Raw genomic sequence first — 17,997 nt, 5'->3', positions numbered from 1 at the left:
TAAATACAAACGTAAATAAATGTGTTGTCATAACATGATTAATAAAATGCTACCATTTGTAAAATGTTCATTTAACTCAGAGTATTTTGCATGTTCGCACTTCTTAGAATAAAGATCGATAAAGCTGGGGCAAGGGTTATCTTGCGGTAGATATTAAATGAATACTGAATAAATTGGCGCTTTATTCCCGTGCAATGTCAGTGCGCATACGTATTTACAGCAAGGAGGTTTAATTTGTCAACATATTTAATTATTCACAGTAAGTATACATGTATTGTTTTATTTTACTTCGTAAATTATTTCTATTTGAAAACAAATAATATCGGTATATGTAATGTTTTATAGAAATCGCTAACTTCTGAGGCATTTTTTAAATAATATTTTTTTTTATATATTTTCAAATTCTCAAAATAATAACTGTTATTTATTGTATTCTATTTTTATTGAGGTTTCATTAACATAAAAAAAATAAGATAAATAATAGAATGAGTATTATTTTGTTTTTATTTTTATTCTCAGATCGCGTCTATGTTCTTCAAAATGAGGCTGCTCATTATGATATGCGCCATATGGGCCTTAGCCTATGGTAAACCAGAAATGTACAAAGAAAAAGAAGATTTTCAATTTTCTAGAAGTTCATCGGACGACGGAAGCAAATCAGGCTACTATGGCGCTCAAAGAGGTAATATGGGAGGAAATTATGAAAAAGCTCATAATATGGACTCATTGGCGCAGCATCAAATGAGCACACTTGTGAGACAAGTTGATGGCGAACTGGGGGAAGGTGCTAATACAAGGACTGGTAGCGTATTCACATCTGGAAATTCTAGAGGTTTGTATGGATCTGGAAATTACGATCTCACTAATCTTCACGGTAGAAACTTTGAAGAAGGTGTTTCATATGGCGATTCGCGATCTCAGTCATCGCTTTCATCTCAAAATTCTGCATATACCGGAAGCTCATACTCGGCGGCTAACAATGCGAGATACAATGCTAACCAATTAAGAGCTTCGGGCCTCAGTTCCACTTACCGTCAAGCAGGGTTAGCATCACAGTACGGACAATTTGACAATCAACAAGCAGAAAGTCAGTACAGTGGAGCTAGTAATTTTGAACGCGGAAGTCAGGCTGCAAGCAACTACAAATATTATTCTCATGGTGGAAGTCAAGCACGAAGTGAATACGATCAAAGTAGCACCAATTTGAACAGTTTCAGCAACAGTGACGATATCTCTAAAAGCAGACTCATAACAACGCCTGTGAGGGTTTACGTGAGGCCAGGAACTAGGATAGCAATACCAGTTGCGGCTCAAACTTACGACGCTTCGCAAACTTCACTAGTGCATGATCTAAATGCAGTCAACACAGAGGCTGATGTTTTAAGTAATAGTGGACAGCGAGTTAGTGTTATAAAACCAAAACATTACGAATCATCTTACAGTTATCGCAAGGAATGGGAAAAACATGATACTCAACCAGTTACAGTGATGCCTACAGAAAATCCATTCCCTCAAAATAGTGAACTTTATGAGGATACGCAACTAACCCAAGCTGCTGGGCAACGGTATCAAAGTGCTTTAGATTCCTCTAATGTTCAATCAAGTGGCAGTAATAGTGCTTACGCAAGAAACGTCAATAGTGGTTATACTAGTGGGTATAGTGCCAATACTAAATCGGCAGCCGCTAATCGATTACAGTATCAAGCTCTACATCAGACTTCAGGATCTAGTGCGAATTCTAATTTATATGCACTTGACACGACTAACTCTGACGTAGCAGCAAATTTGAATAATCTAGTAGAAACTACGAATTCTCGACCTAAAAGTTACCATTCTTCATATTCATATCATAAATCATGGGAAAGGCGTGGTGACCCCTATGTCATTAAACCAGTTGGAGGTGATTTAAATGGACAAGCATCACAAAGACTTGTAACAGCGACCGCAGATCAAAATTTGTACTCTTCGAGCCTCTACGGAAATCAGTATGGTCAAGCTAAAACAAGTTGTGATGAATTGTGTCATTTACGAAAGCGACGATCCTATAACATAGACTGGGAAAATGTTGATACCACAGGTCAGCAGATACAGAATAAATGGGATGGCTTCGAAAATATGGGCCAACAAATTCAATCACAATGGGGTAATTTAGAAGACTTAGGTCAACCAACACAAAACAAATGGGATAATTTCGAAAGTTTAAGCCAACATCCTCAGAGTGGCATTGAAGAAGATTTAGGTCAAAAAACACAAAATAACTGGGATAACTTAGAAAGTTTGAATCAACATACTCAGAGCGGCTTAGAAGAATCAAGTCAACAGCCTCAAAATGAACTCGGAAACTTAGAAGATTTAAATCAACAAACACAAAATAAATGGGATAACTTAGAAAGTTTGAATCAACATACTCAGAGCGGCTTAGAAGAATTAAGTCAACAGCCTCAAAATCAACTCGGAAACTTAGAAGATTTAGATCAACAAACACAAAATAAATGGGATAACTTAGAAAGTTTGAATCAACATACTCAGAGCGGCTTAGAAGAACTAAGTCAACAGCCTCAAAATCAACTCGGAAACTTAGAAGATTTAAATCAACAAACACAAAATAAATGGGATAACTTAGAAAGTTTGAATCAACATACTCAGAGTGGCTTAGAAGAATTAAGTCAACAGCCTCAAAATCAACTCGGAAACTTAGAAGATTTAGATCAACAAACACAAAATAAATGGGATAACTTAGAAAGTTTGAATCAACATACTCAGAGCGGCTTAGAAGAATTAAGTCAACAAACTCAAAGTCAATTAAATCATTTAAAAGATTTAGGCCAACAGACACTAAACACATGGGATAATTTGGAAAAATTAAATCAACAGTCTCAGAATGGTTTAGAAGGTCAACAATCTCAAAGTCAATGGCACAATTTAGGGAGTTTGGGTCAAGAAAAACAAAATCAATGGAATCATTTTGAAAATTCTGGTCAGCAGACACAGAATCTGTGGGATAAATTTGAACAGTTAACTCCACAAAAACAAGATAAATCAAATGATCAACAAACTTTTAACACATGGAACAGGATCGAAGACCAACAATCAAGTAAGTTTTAATTTTATAATGGTCACAAGCAATCAGTATATTAAGTTAAATTTAAATATTTAATTGAAAAAAGCATTTAATATTTTAAAGGTCTATTTTATGTTGCCATGACTTAATGTTTTAAAATTTTATTAAATCAATATATAATAAATAATATTATAGTAATAATATTGTCTGAAATATGATTCATAATCTAATAACTCATGTAATTTTATTCCTTTTTGCATAAATAATAAAGTATACTTTACCAATGTATTAAAATATAGCTGTTACTATTAAATAAACATCTTAAAGCAGGAAATTTTGAAGAAAATACACGAAATTTTGAACAATGGTCACATCAATATATGAATAGTGGAGATTTAGATCAAACAATGTTTTATCATTCTATGCAACCCATCTGGAATAAAATTAACAGTTTAGAGGCTCAAAAAAATATTGAAAGTTCTATGGTAAACCATCAGCAAGTCAATTTTAATCAAGAAAGTAATTGGAAAGAATCCAGAGATAATTTTAATCAAGTTGTTACAAGACCGCAGGACCATCCAATGAGTAACACTGAATTAAGTCTATGGGATACAATTGACAAATTAATTAAAGAATCTGATAAAAATAAGGATAACATTAACAATAATCAGTATTCGGATACTAATACATCAAATTTTATGTGGGTAGATACTCAAAGTACAAATAATAATTACCATAGCACAAATTATGAGCACGATTTTAAACAATCAATTGAAAAAACAACAGAAGAGTCTGTCCAACCAACAGAATCTAATAAAAACACAGAAATTGATTCAAAAGATACAATAACATTGTCAAATAAAACTGAAATAAATAGAAATGGTGTCAGCCCCCTAAAAACTCATCAAATTAGACCAATTGTTGATGTTGGGCGTGGTGATATTGGCCCTGATGATATACCAGTAGTATCAATAGAAACAAGTGGCCGGAGTAATGATGATAAGGTTGAAGATTCTATAAGCGCAATAAATTCAAATAAATTGTACAAAACACAACAAGAGATTGAATCTTTAAGCTTAAAACAGAGTAATGAAAACCAATTTGGTGACAAATTAAATCAAGAACCTATAATTTTAAGTGTGATAGGCTTAGATCAATTTGAAGTAACAAGCACTTCTACTGCAAAACCAATAGTCAACTACTACAATAGCTATAAAGATAATAATCAATTAATCCGCAAAGAATACAACATGCCAAGTTCATCAATCACCCACGTAGAACCTAAATACGATGATGTACAAATTTCTGAAGGGCAAATACCTGAAGATATTGAGCAACAACATTTTGCACAAACTTTTATTGACATGCAACAGCAACAGCAAATGAGTAATTTGGACAATGTATTAATGGATTTCGGTCAACAGCATCAAGTACAAGTGCCTTTCAGTGAAAATATGCAACAAGAATTATATACACCACAAGAAATTGGTAGTTTCGATAATGATTTTCAAAATAAGCATGAACAAGTGCAAACCAAGTTTTTGCAAGACAATCAATTCCAAGAATCATTAAATGAAAATGAAAAAAGTATCCGTACTGTTAATAATTTAGAATCAGTTCCTAAAAACAAAGATATGCTAATAGAACAGATTGAACCAACCGAAAAACCTGGTTTTTGGAAATCTGTATGGAGTAAAACTAAAAATGCCAAAGAATCTATTGTTTCATGGTTTAAAAGTTAAGAAATTTTACCGATGAAACAATAGATCAATAATGTAAGAAATATAGAATAGTTAAAATTCCAATTAATAGAACATCAACAGAAAAAGAAACATCTTAATATTATGTAATGTATATGTTCAACGAATTTACTTACATCAGGTAATGAATGAAAGTATTTAATGAATGCTTGCTGTTGTACTGAATCTGAAAAGATAGAGAATAATATCATATATATAAATTACTGGTAATTATATTAAAATATATTTATGGAAAATATACACAAGTTTTATTATATTTTAAAATGTGCAGCAAAATCTAATCACCTACTCACTAACTCGTAATGATATTATGATGCTGTTTGAATTGTGTAACATGTTTTGTTTGTTTTGTGTATTTGCAGATATATTATGATATATATATATATTGTATTTCAATATGTTTTTTTAATGTTTTTCTTGCAATTACTTTCGACTCCATTTTTTTACAAACAATCATCATAATATCAAATATAAACTTAATGTTATAATGTTACAAAGAAACTTTTTTATCACCACAAATTATCACAAAATAATTTTATTGATTTTGTAAATATAATTAGAAAATTAAGTTACTTTATGTGATGTTTAAAGTATATACAAATAAGTTATGAAATTATTATCTATCGAAATATTTTCTTAAACCAATGTTTTGTTCATTGTTTTACATTCAAGATAAACATTAGTTTCTTGGAGATAAGAGTTTAAAATACCACTTGAACTGATAATTAATATCTTAATTCAATTCTATATAACTATTGTTTAGCATACATTTCTGATTTTTAATGTAAAATACATACATAAAGGAGAAAATGTTTTTAAATAAAAAAATATATTTACATTTACCTAAATTTAACGCGTGTATAGGCTGCAGTGACGACATTTCAGTATATTGGTAATCTATTCACTTATTATATAAAAAGTTTTATTAATTGTACGACTAATTGTATTTCAAAGCAAGTATAAAAATTAGCGGTATTTTCAAGTTTGAGTATTTGTTGACAGTTAAGGACAGAGTATATAAAAATAATACAGATAGAATTTGATAGTAACATCTAGTTGTCAATATATTAATTGTTGCCTGATTAAAAAATATTGTAAAAAATATTATCCCATAAACACTAAACAAAATTCTGCGAGATAAGATTTTAAATATTCATTCAGAAAATGAAAGATCAATATTGGCTCTATTATAAGAGATATACCTCCTTGCGTAAGAATTCTCACTAAAGTTGGTTATGTAACATGTTCAAAATTAATTTAATTCGAATAAAAATGTAATATAATGTCTAAAATAAAATGAAAAATAATGTAACATATTTGAATGAAATGTGTTTTTTTATTAAATAAAAAGGCAGTTATTTTATAATTCAATAAAATAACTGCCTTTTTATTTCAATCCAGATAAGATCAAAATTACCCAAAATTTTCAATTACCATTAAAAGAAGAAATGCACATTTAATTTATTTTATTGTAAGATGTATTATGAAAATTTGATAACAGTTAGACAAGTGTAAATTTTTATATATTTATTGAAATACTTTCATCTAGTTCCGTAGAAAGAAATATATAAAAAATAGTAATATATGACATTGACATTTTAAATTGACGTCTTGATGGTTGTGTTGTGTGTACAGTTTGAACCTAATTGGATTTTGTTATATTACATTTTATTTGTGCTTAATATGTTAATTTTTAAATGTGCGCTTATAGTTTTAACTTCGACTTATATTTTATCGTAAGTATATTTCGAGTATTAATGAAGTGCGTTATCCAAAAATTACGAAATAGAAACTATTTGCCGATTTTATTTTAAATAAATCAAATTATTGTTATAATGATAAGTAGTAACATTTAATATAACTGTTTTGAAGTGTTATTATTGCATCTCAGTGTAAAGTGTACAATTTTACCATGTAATGTATAACATATACTTTTTCTAGCATTTGCCTTTCACTTTTCACTGTAGTTTTCATTTGTTTTCTTATTTGTGCTAAGAACGTTTTCTCTTTTTTTCAGCCTTTGTTCTCAAGTCGTTAACGAAACAAACTTTTTCGACACTGGCCTTGCATTTATGTATATTGCCAGTGGAGCATTCGGTAAGATTAAAAAAGTTAAAACTTAACACTGTATGTGTATATTATGTATTGTATTTCTATATATTTGAAATATATGAATAATATAATTTGTGTTTTTAAAATCTATATTTATATGAAATATTTTGTTGATATAAATTAACTGTAAAATTATATATGTAATATTTTATAGTATAAAATAAGTGTTCTTTAATATTAATAATTTCTTAAGTTGAGAAACAAATTATTTGTCTCCATGTTCATTATCTTACTAACAAAAAAATAAAACAACTAAATAGATTAACTAAGGTACTGATAATTAATATAAACCAAAGATTTTTAAATATAATCAAAGTCAGATAAACAATTAAATGTATTTTTTCTTTAACTTATTTCTTTAGCTTTACCATTGTAAAATAATACATTAATTTTTTTTTATGATGATGATAAGATGGTAAGCGGTCACCACTGCCCATAGACAAAGGCGCTGTAAGAAATATTAACCATTCCTTACATCACCTATGCACCACCAGCCTCGGGAACTAAGATGTTATGTCCCTTGTGCCTGTGATTACACTGGCTCACTCACCCTTCTAGCCGGAACACAACAATACAGAGTACTGTTATTTGGCGGTAGAATATCTGATGAGTGGGTGGTACCTACCCAGCCGGGCTTGCACAAAGCTCTACCACCAAGTAAATTTGTTTTGAAACTACAGTAATTTAAAAATCTTTGGCAATAGGTTATTGTTTTTTGTTATGTCTCAAATTGTGGTAAATTACATATTCATATCAAGCCAACTAAACATTAACTTGCCTATAAATATTGTTGATTGGTTGTTTACTAATAATATTTCTTTCAATCTGTCTTCATTGATATAACATTTAAAAGACAGAGATATCTTTACCTAATCTAAACAGCATTTGTAGGTAAAAGTATATCATTATTAAATAAAATTTATGTATGTAACATATCTATGTGCTAACAAATAATTTTTTCAGCTGGCAAAATCATACATGACAGATACCAGCAAATTCATATACTAGGATCATTAACCCCCAATCCGAATGTGACTTCCTTTGCCAATAGGATTGCTTGTTTCTCAGCTTCATTCCTGTCTCTGGGCTTCCTGGTCTACTTCTTTTTATTTCTATTCAAGGTAAGGGTCAATGTGATGTTTTAATTGTTGAATTTAAATAAATTAAATGTTTTATTTTAGTTTCACATGTTACGTTTTGAAGGATTATTTATATAGTGTGATGGCAGGTACAAGGGACTTAACATTTAGCTCCCAGATTGGTGGTGCATTGGTGCGATGTAAGGGTTGGTTAATATGTCTTACAGCATCAATCTCTAAGGGAGGTAGTGACCACTTGCCATCATGTGGCACACTCCGCCTGCATCATTTTATTACATTGAAATTAAAAGTTCAATCAATACAAAATATATTATCTAATTTTATCAGTTTGTTGAATTTTGGTTGTATGTTTATTTGTATGTTATGTCTTAATTGCGCAACCAATCATTGTAAAATTTTGCATACACACTGTCAGGGTTACAGAAAATGAAATAGGGTATCTAACACCTGCACCACACATGTGGATGAAAACTAGTATGTTTATACTAAACTTATTTATAATTTAATTTCCATCAGCATGACTAACATGATATCATAACTAATATAAAGACGAACATCTGTCACACCATCACAATGAAGTGGTTAAAAAATAAATTGGGTATATTTTTATTTTTATTTTAATACAGCCTAATGGTGTAAGGAGTGTTGTCAGTAACCACTTAACATATCACGGGGTCTAAAATACTTTAAAAAAAAATACATATTGATCAGCAATCTAACTATTTAACTAATAGACAGAAACGGGGTTTTACACAATGATAAAATATTTTAAATAATTTGTGTACGTCGTTGTAATGTATGGCCGTAATGTTAGCGAAAACTTCGGCACTTGGGGCGAAACTTCGCTCCGATGTCGGTGGGCTTTCGCTCATCGAATGTGTGTATCATTTCTGTATTAAAAACATCATACCGTACGAACCGCGTATTTTTTACATTTCAATATATCTTGTGTTATCCCTAAAACTACCGATCCAATACGATATAATTTCAGCGGTATTTTTATTTACATGTCTCGTTGAAAAATAATATGTTGCAAATTACAATAGACATATAATCTTTGTTACTTTTGGCAAATATTCTGAATAAATGTACAAATATTATATGGTACGTAATTTTATGTATATGTTTTAGTTTGTGACAATTTTCTTTTACGTAAAATTCGATTTTAAGAAGATTAGTATTTTTTAATGTGAGAATGAACAAATATATAAATATATTTTTTTTATAATATTTGTATAACAAGTTTTAACAAAAAGTTTTATCATGTTTCAACAAATAAAATTATATTTTTTTTATGAATCTCTGCATTCGGTTGTGCACTAAAATAATACATATATTTAGCGTTACTACTTGCATCAAATCTCTGGAATCTAGGTTAATACTTATTGCTTTTGCAACCAACGGCTAACCACAACATTAGCTGTTGTCAGGTGCTCTCAATATTTTCGTTGCGCGGAATACTTGCGATACATCGTGATCTATGAAACAGGGGTCATTAATCTTTTTCTATTTAAGGAAGCAATTAGAAATAGGAGGTTAAAAATAAGTTGATTATGGAAAACCTAAAAACTCGTATCGCCCGAAAATCATAACACACCCCATAGACAAACTCCGAATGATTTCGCTTAATTTTTTTTACTCAGTAACTACTCAGTTCGTTTTATGATACTCATTTATTTTTGAAACAGTTTTATTGTGCGTTTAATTTACTCGCGTAATAGTTGAAGTGAAGTTTGAAAGCCGCTGCCTAGCGTTACTATCACTATTTTAATGACCAGTCAGAGATGAAGAAACACGAGTTGAAATCATTTTATGATTTATATTTTAGATGTAAAAAATATTACGATTTTTTTTTGCTCTAAAGCACAACAAACTTGGAGCGTTTAATTTTATTTTTTCATTTAACATAATAGTGTACCATTTTCGTTTAAAATTGTTATTTCATATTTGCCAAAAAATTACACTCAACACTTGTAATTTTTTGAATATATTAAATATGTAAATCTATAATAATAATAGCAGTACATATATGAAGAAATATTATAAGTGAGCGAAGTTTTGGTTAATTCTTACTATTTATACTATGTTAAAACAATCAAAAACAAAACTTGTAATTTATATATTATGTATGTAATAGTATATTACAGTCTCGTTTCGCTAAACGTAATATCGCTAAATATAGCAAATATCACGGGAAAGTTGCTCTTAGAAGTAAAAGCGACTTTAGGTGCAAGCGATCCGTGTAGTCGTGTCCTCCGCCAGTTCCAAAAGCTTGCGATAGTGTATCTGAACCGCGATTTAATCGATTAATAAATAACAATTTCCTAGTGAAAGTAGAAAATGTGAATCATTACAAAAGTGACATCACGGGACGCCCGGCGGCTGTGAAACATCGAGATTTATGTTTGTAGATAGTTGAAGAAAACGAATATATAAATATGGAGTAATATAAATGAAAGGGGAGAGTTTCCGTGATAATATATATATATTTTCTACATAATAAGAAAGTGTAGATAACTTCTATTATTTGCGCCACAAGCAACAAGGGAGAGGGTGACGGTATAATGGAGCGTCACGCCGTTTGCTGCCACGGCATATCATGGCTCGGCACGGCATTCGGTCTTACGCCCAAAGAGTGCCGATTATTGATTTACATAAAAAAAATATAATTTAGCCTAATGATTTTGCTTAGAAAAATACTCCCATACCTCGCATTTCAGAGGAGTTTTTGACTCCTTTAAAAGGAATATCCATAAAGATATCTTCTTAGAAGATGATATTTTTCAAATTAACAAATGCATTTTTTAAATTAGTACCATTACAGATCCGGAGAATAATACCTACTATTAATGTAACAACTATCGTATATAGTATAAATTATAAAATTAAAGATAATTGAGTCTACGTTATTTATATTAATAATGAATTATATTTCTCAGTATGATTGCTTGTTCATTTTTAGAATTTCTACTCGCGATTCCAAGTAGAGCGCGAGGGTTTCTCGCTTGACTGATAATCTTTCTTCTTATTAATGTTTATATATATAAAGGCCTTCTTCGTGATAAGTAGATTATAATATAAGCGCTTGGAATTTATAATTAATATTTTAATAAATAACTCTACGGTTTCTGGTCATTGGTTCAAACTAAATGGCTTCGCTAGGAAGCCCCTTGTCGTGGGTCCGGAAATACGCACGACGCGACGTAGACAAAAACGACCAGTTGCGATAAATCGAACTGCCTATAAATATTTGTCATGAGTGTGTTTGGATCGAAACCGTAATTGCTAACACATCAGCCATTCGAGGTTAGTCATGTATTAAACAGGAGGAGAGATGAATTGTCGTGATTCTATCGACCTTGTGATTTTGGACTAACGTGATTGTATTTATGAATAACCATGCATCCTTTTTCTGATACTTTTCGTTTAAAACTTTAGTGTGTAGAAAGAATAAATAGAATTCTAAATGTAATTGCCGAGAACCGGATGTGTCTGCAAGCGCCTCCGATGTTTTATCGATTAAGTTTTCTCGATAGTCATTAAGGCAATGACTGAAACTATAATCGATTAAACTACAATTAGATAAAGATTTCAGTTTTAATTATCATTGCAGTAGTTTAATATTAATTTTTGATGAATTTATAAGTAACTAGCCGTCCTAGCTTCACACGGGCAGGATAAGGGTCTAAAGCTTATTCCAATGGGATTAGGAAAAAAATAAACCTTAGATTTACGTATTTCATGCGTTTGGTTAACAACTCAGCTATATTGTGCAATACTAAGAGCTTATGATTAATATTTTAATCAGTTTAATGTTTTCAATAATAGATATATCTAGATCACTTTATTCAATAATTTTCAATATTTATCTCGCGCATAGTAACAGGAGAAGTAAAGTAAAGTAAAGTAAGTTCAATTAAATCTGTATTCACATTTTTCAACGCTAATAGTCAAATTTTAAAGTAACTCTTAGAAAAATTAATCGTTTTTTACTGTCACTGAAAACGGTTAACAAGACCTATTTCGAAGATAGTTAATTATTTCGGTTCAATACACTTACTGGTTCATTCTTATACAGTTCCGTTATCGAGTCAGAATACATATTATTAATCGATCGGATGGGATGTTATAACAAAAATACAAAACTAGGAGGATTTTATAAATTCTCTAAAAATATAGAATGTAATAAAAGAATATTTGGAAAATATTATGGCTTTTTAATAATTCAATTCATTCATTCATTTCTCTTGCTCGGATTTACTTCGTGCTCGGAGATGAAGGAAATCATCGTGATGTGCCTGATACAGTCCAGCTGTAACGTGATAGAATTAGCAACGATCATTGTCGTTAAATGTACTATCATTTTTCTGACAATACTTATATTATAACAATTAGTTATTGGAATTTCATTATTTATGTATTAGTTGTTTGTGATTTGTTCATATGTCATGCCGTTCTCTAACGTTCTTGCCTGGAAGAGATCGCTGTCTCAGCAATAATGCCGTCTAATGTACATTCATCAACCTTGTCTGTATCCCATATTTAAGTTTCATTATCGTACTATAAAAAAAAATATTGTATTGAATAAACTTAATGTAAAACCCACATGGTAATGAAAGATTCAATTTAAAAATTCGAGCCATACAGCAGTCGCGGACATCATAGTCTAACAACGCTCCTTGGTAATAAGCTCCTACACAATACATCCTCTCGGAAAATGAATTGATGCCATCTGTTGGTCAATTCTAGCACTGCGCTATCATTGGTCAAATCAAATAGCGCGGGCTTCCTGTCGTACTACCGTTACAAACTTCCGTCTTCTTTTACGAATTCACTTCCATGCATTGCAGTAAAGCGAGAAGAAAGATGTTGTACATCAAAAAACTTCATCAAGATCAATGAATACAAATAAATTAAATCTCAAACCAAAATCAGTTTTAATTTTTTGGTAATAATTTATGTTTTTGCGTTTCAGGTAGATGAACAATGTCTAACAGCATTGAATATATTTATATGTGGGTTTGGAACTTTGTACATGTGGGTACAGGTTGGTAATTTTTCTGTAATATAGTTCGAGTAATAATTATTAATATAGAATTATGGATTATTTTTTGTTTTTTTTTTTTTATTTCAGTGTATCATAACGACATATATTTGTACATTATTTTATGATAGAAGGTTGACAGTAGTGCGGCAATGCCTTGCGAACGTGAGCTTCCCTGTTCTAGTTTTAATGGCAATTTTTGGTACGGTCTCTTCATTTTTGCCTGAAGGTAAGTAAAACTTAATAAACGCAATGATTTAGTTTAATAAAATATATATTAATTCGTTTAAAGTCAATTCTATTCATTTAGAATGGTTTTGAATTAGATCGAAGGTTTAAAGATAAAGAATTAGAATAAAGTATTATAAAGGCTACAATTCAGCTGTATAAGATCTTAAAAATCTCACGAATAGCTTACTAAGGTTGTATAAGCGTTGTAAATTTAATTGTATATAGTTGACTATGTATTCCGTTTAAGAAAGCTACATACGGATCTGGTAGCTTAACATTCAATTTATTATTCAACCGAAATGAATCTAAAAAAACGTATATGTAAATTTTGCAAATTCAATTAATAATGGCTCTCGAGAGTAAAGTAGAATATACACTTTATCTCAAGTCATGGGAGTGGCAGTAGTAGTAGACGACGACGAACCCACCAAAAGCATTCCCAAGGAATGTTAGTGCCGAGCACGCAGCTGACCGTGAAGTCTAAACTTTTCCTTGCTTTGACCAAAAAAATAATATAATTATTAGAAGCAAATAAATATAATTATAAATGTAATAGTAAAATTAGTTAATTTATCTTTTTTCTAATAATTTCGATTAAAACGTGCTCTGGTTTTTTGTTCCAGATGGTTCCAAAGGAGTCTACGTGTGTCACGTCGTTAGTTCTCTGTGTAGTTATATTTTGGCGGGAATATTCTGCATATTTTTACTGTCATTCGAAAGAGACTATGAATATTTTTCAGAGGTAAGATTACAATTGACTAGCTTAAAATCATAGTACACTTAATTAAAGTATATTACTGTATAATAGAAATTGTATTTATGATTCATTGACGCGTTTAAAGTTTTGGTTGTGTGTCAATTTTGTACAAATCTCTTCATCTGTCTACGTTATCTGTCACCAAGTTATTCATCTTATTGAATGCGAGGTGATGTCCAGAATATTGTATTTAATAAATTAAAATTTTGCTTATCATATTTATCTGACTTTCAAAATGATTGGATAAACTGGATCTGTAATTTATTTTATTTAATTATTTTTGAATGATTAGTGTACACAAAAAAATTAATCCTACTTAGCTAAGTACTACTCAATACAATCATTAACTGAATAAAAGTTCAATATGTCAAAAATTTCGCCGGAAACTTAACAAATTATAAAGCTTACTATCCTATGTCAAGCGTTCAATTTGTGTGAAACTAAAATGTGAGACCAAATGTATGTATGTGTATATAAACATTTACTTTCCCTATTTGCTATACATTATAATTATAATATGAAAAACAGTATATAAGTCAGTGTGGGCCACGTCTTCTTATATATATATAGATGTCAATGTCAGATTGTTTTAAATTTTTCTTTTTATCTTAGCATTCTTAGTAGGCCAGTAGTGTGCGTTTATAATATCGCAAAGTAAATCAAAGTTATATAAATGTAAGAGTTTATGCAAGAACATGCTTGGTTCTTGTTTTCTTACGCCTACGATAAGAATCGTTAGGGTTCACACTTTCACTAGTAACATTGTTATTTACCGAACCGTGAAAGCTAAGAACATTTCAATGTTTCAAAATCGAAGCTTAAATCACGGCAAGGTTCCGTCTAGGTAGGTTATCATATATTCCATAACCAAACAGTAATATTTTGTATTGTTGTGTTCCGAATCAAGGATGAATTAGTCAGTGTAACTACAGGCACAAGGGTATAATAACTTCTTGGTTCCCAAGGTTGATGGCAACATTGGCGATGTAAGGAATGCTTAATATTTGTAACAGTGCCATTGCGTATGGATGGTTGTGATCACTTACCATCACATCGTTCACTAGTTTGTCTCTATGCAGTAAAATAAATAAATATTATTTAAAAAATAATTGCAAGATATATTCTGACATATTGTCCGCTTTTGTTACAGGGGTTAAGATCCGATCTGTTACTCGATGACGCCTGTTCGTTGAACAATGCGTCACTCTCCGACACCGACAGCATATTTGGGACGCAAGAGCTCATATCGAACTCGATAGTTATAAAAGGGAGCATTACATGCGGTAAGGTCTCCTGACCCGAGGCCGTGCCCGATCCGGGCACGGTACAGCAGCATACTTCAAAATATGCTCCATCCAAAAGCTATGGAAGTTTTGATAGCACTAAAGTAGATGTTAAAAGTAACATAGTAAACAATAATCTCGATCATATCTCTCCAATTAGAGAATGTATTATAGATAACGACAGTGGTATGTCGTCAGGTGAAAACGACGATTCCATGAGATACGTTTATAATCGTAATAGAAATGTTAGTGATAGTTTAAGATCAAGCGTAGCGGATAATGTAGTAACAAAGTGCCTAACCAATAATAATCGTTGTGCTGTGCTCTGGAATGAGATTCCAAGTTGTTCAAATGTTAATAATAATAACGTCCTCAAAGCGCAGGGCTCGTTCAGGTCGCACTTGGACGAGTCCGACGAAGTGGACGGCGTTGAAGATAACCTAATCGATTCAGATTTCATTGTGATAAATGTATCGTGTGATGTTAACGATGTTTGTGATTCGAGGAAGTGTGAGTCTGTTGTTGGTACAAATGTTTATAGCATCGATTGTGATAATTCAAGCATTCTTAATTTAGATTCGAACCGCAGTCTAGTTCCTGTTTCTAACAACGAAATCGTTAAATCCGAGAGTCAGAAGTTGGTAAGTCTGTCTCTGTCGATCCTCCTGGCGGCTCTGCTACAAGCGATGCGCTGTTTTGCCCAATTCTTAGAAGACATCGTTACTCCTCAGAGATTATAGAATAATTGTGTTCCGATAATATTTTTGTGCAGTATTGTATTCGCTAGTTATAAGAATGATTACTATTATTTTTATTATAATACAAATGTCAATAATATATTTAACTACCCTCTTTTAATTGTTGTTTCATTTTGTACGATCACGTTTGTGATATGTGATATTAATTTTTAATATTTAATGTTCTGACCGCGATCATTCGACTATTGACAGAGTTAGACCTGTCGTGGTCACGAAATGACAGTATTGCGATGACGTTTCATGTATTACAAGGTACCCGCCCCGGTTTCACACAGGTACAATAATCTACGAGTCTAGAAACACGATCATTAAAAATAACAAATATAAAAAGTTTGGTTTTTTCAGCCTAGGATAGTTAAAATGTCGGCTTCTTAATATGCGCGTATTATACATATAACCGTTACTCTTGAATCATTCTATATTTATTGATGAAAACCGCATTAAAATCAGCTGCGTAGTTTAAAAGATCTAAGTGTAAAGCCGGCGGGAAACGACTGTATACTATGTAGAGCCTAATAACAAACACCCGCCATTGGGGTCCTGTCTGTGTATAAATACCAATTGTCATTACTGTAAAAGCCTCTATGATAAATTCCATATACATGAATGCATGAGTCCCGAGTAACAAGTCACTGTTTACATGCTTATATGCTAGTGTTTGCTGAGAGACAGATCTAAGCTAAATGGAAATGCGAGAACACACACGTAGAAACGAACGTTCTGTAGTTAATTAGTTCCCGTTGATTTCTCTCTTTCTGCCATCAGTAAATAAAATTTGGCAATCGAAAGAAGAAAACAAAGCATTGTGTATCTGTACAACTGCTACATACGACGTTTGATCCATTGTTTGGTGGCCCATTGGCAGTGTAAGGCTAATGTGACTATAGGCCAAGGTGATTATTTATCACCGGGACCGTGTGCTTAGAACAACACGATAGCTTGACAGATTTACCGTTTAGTATTAGTAGTATTAGTGTAAATGTAAGTTAAGTAATGTGTATCCATAAACATGTCGAGGTCTGAACACAATGGCTACAACTCTGTTAAAATATTGGGAAAAATAACAAAAATGAATATGTTAAGCTCCGAATATGTTCTATTAAACTGTTCTAGTTTTGAAAGGAAAATCAAAGATTCTTCATAATAATTTAATAAATAATACCGAACGTTACACAAATGAGGCTACTATACACACACAAGAAATAAATTATGAGGTTAAATAGGTCATTGGTACACTAAACGAATTATTTTCTATTTATTGTCTCAACTTTATTCCACTAGTGGTTTATAACGACGCTTCATTGATCACTGTTATCAGTCTGTTGTTTGTATTATGGCACTTTTTCTTCCATTTGATTGAATTCCTGTGATGTTCGGGTGAATTATTCTGGTTCTCCTGATTGGTGGAAGGCTGCGGGGAGTTTGAGTTAGCGACGACGATGGACCATCGCCGTCCCCGTCGTTCGTTCAAGTTAGGAATCTCTGCGATTAGATTGTTCTCGTATTCACTCAACATCAAGTAGTTCTCCACCTGTAAAATTGTAAATATGTAATGTACGATTTGGTTAATAATGGGTAATATTAGAATTTTTAAATAAAAAATATATACATAGGACTTTGCGTAGCCTACCACGGAGGATTTGGTACCCTCTCAGTAGATCTCTGATTATTTTAATGCAAATCATCGGTCTTTATATTTTTATTGCAGTTAGAACAGTGAGAGAATCTGACAGAGAAGACGATTTGTAATGCTTGCAGTGATATGAATAGCCAGTGTGACTATATACCAAACAGATAACTCTTCTAGAAAAATTAAATTAAAAACAAACGTTGCGTTTTGAACGTTGATGAAACTTAATTTTTAAAGTAAAATTAAAGTGAAAATAAATAG

The 17,997-nt window shown here is 31.4% G+C and overlaps 4 protein-coding genes across 7 annotated transcripts in view; 3 read left to right on the top strand and 1 right to left on the bottom strand.

The window, feature by feature from the left end:
* Positions 1-118: 118 nt before the first annotated feature.
* LOC125066999 (putative uncharacterized protein DDB_G0286901) lies at positions 119-4,913 on the top strand. 3 transcript variants are annotated; one of them, XM_047675362.1, is made up of 3 exons: positions 119-259; positions 520-3,094; positions 3,413-4,913. In XM_047675362.1, exons 2-3 carry the CDS (start codon positions 529-531, stop codon positions 4,801-4,803), a joined length of 3,957 nt encoding a protein of 1,318 aa, XP_047531318.1. In that variant the 5' UTR covers positions 119-259; positions 520-528; the 3' UTR covers positions 4,804-4,913. The 3 variants fall into 3 exon arrangements, with proteins under 3 accessions (XP_047531318.1, XP_047531317.1, XP_047531316.1); XM_047675361.1 differs by having other exon boundaries at positions 3,392-4,913; XM_047675360.1 differs by having other exon boundaries at positions 3,389-4,913.
* Positions 4,914-6,429: 1,516 nt separating this feature from the next.
* Positions 6,430-15,365, top strand: LOC125066732. Of its 2 annotated transcripts, none has more exons than XM_047674975.1 (7): positions 6,430-6,557; positions 6,839-6,918; positions 8,002-8,054; positions 13,009-13,080; positions 13,168-13,306; positions 13,932-14,050; positions 15,216-15,365. In XM_047674975.1, the coding sequence occupies exons 1-7, from the start codon at positions 6,436-6,438 to the stop codon at positions 15,360-15,362; spliced, it is 732 nt and encodes a 243-aa protein (XP_047530931.1). In that variant the 5' UTR covers positions 6,430-6,435; the 3' UTR covers positions 15,363-15,365. The 2 variants fall into 2 exon arrangements, with proteins under 2 accessions (XP_047530931.1, XP_047530930.1); XM_047674974.1 differs by having other exon boundaries at positions 7,897-8,054.
* Positions 15,366-15,527: 162 nt separating this feature from the next.
* On the top strand, positions 15,528-16,200 carry LOC125066733. Its single transcript, XM_047674976.1, has one exon. It carries the CDS (start codon positions 15,537-15,539, stop codon positions 16,086-16,088), a length of 552 nt encoding a protein of 183 aa, XP_047530932.1. The 5' UTR covers positions 15,528-15,536; the 3' UTR covers positions 16,089-16,200.
* Positions 16,201-17,273: 1,073 nt separating this feature from the next.
* The window catches only part of LOC125066882 (monocarboxylate transporter 2-like), a 50,301-nt gene continuing 49,577 nt past the window's right edge, over positions 17,274-17,997 (bottom strand). The window contains exon 11 of the mRNA XM_047675189.1: positions 17,274-17,637. Coding sequence (XP_047531145.1) covers positions 17,392-17,637 — 246 coding nt within the window. The 3' untranslated portion in view covers positions 17,274-17,391. The remainder of the gene's footprint in view (positions 17,638-17,997) is intronic.

The sequence above is a fragment of the Vanessa atalanta genome, chromosome 10 (genome assembly GCF_905147765.1).
Source record: "Vanessa atalanta chromosome 10, ilVanAtal1.2, whole genome shotgun sequence".
Classification (NCBI taxonomy): domain Eukaryota; kingdom Metazoa; phylum Arthropoda; class Insecta; order Lepidoptera; family Nymphalidae; genus Vanessa; species Vanessa atalanta.
This window is presented reverse-complemented; position numbering and strand designations above follow the sequence as displayed.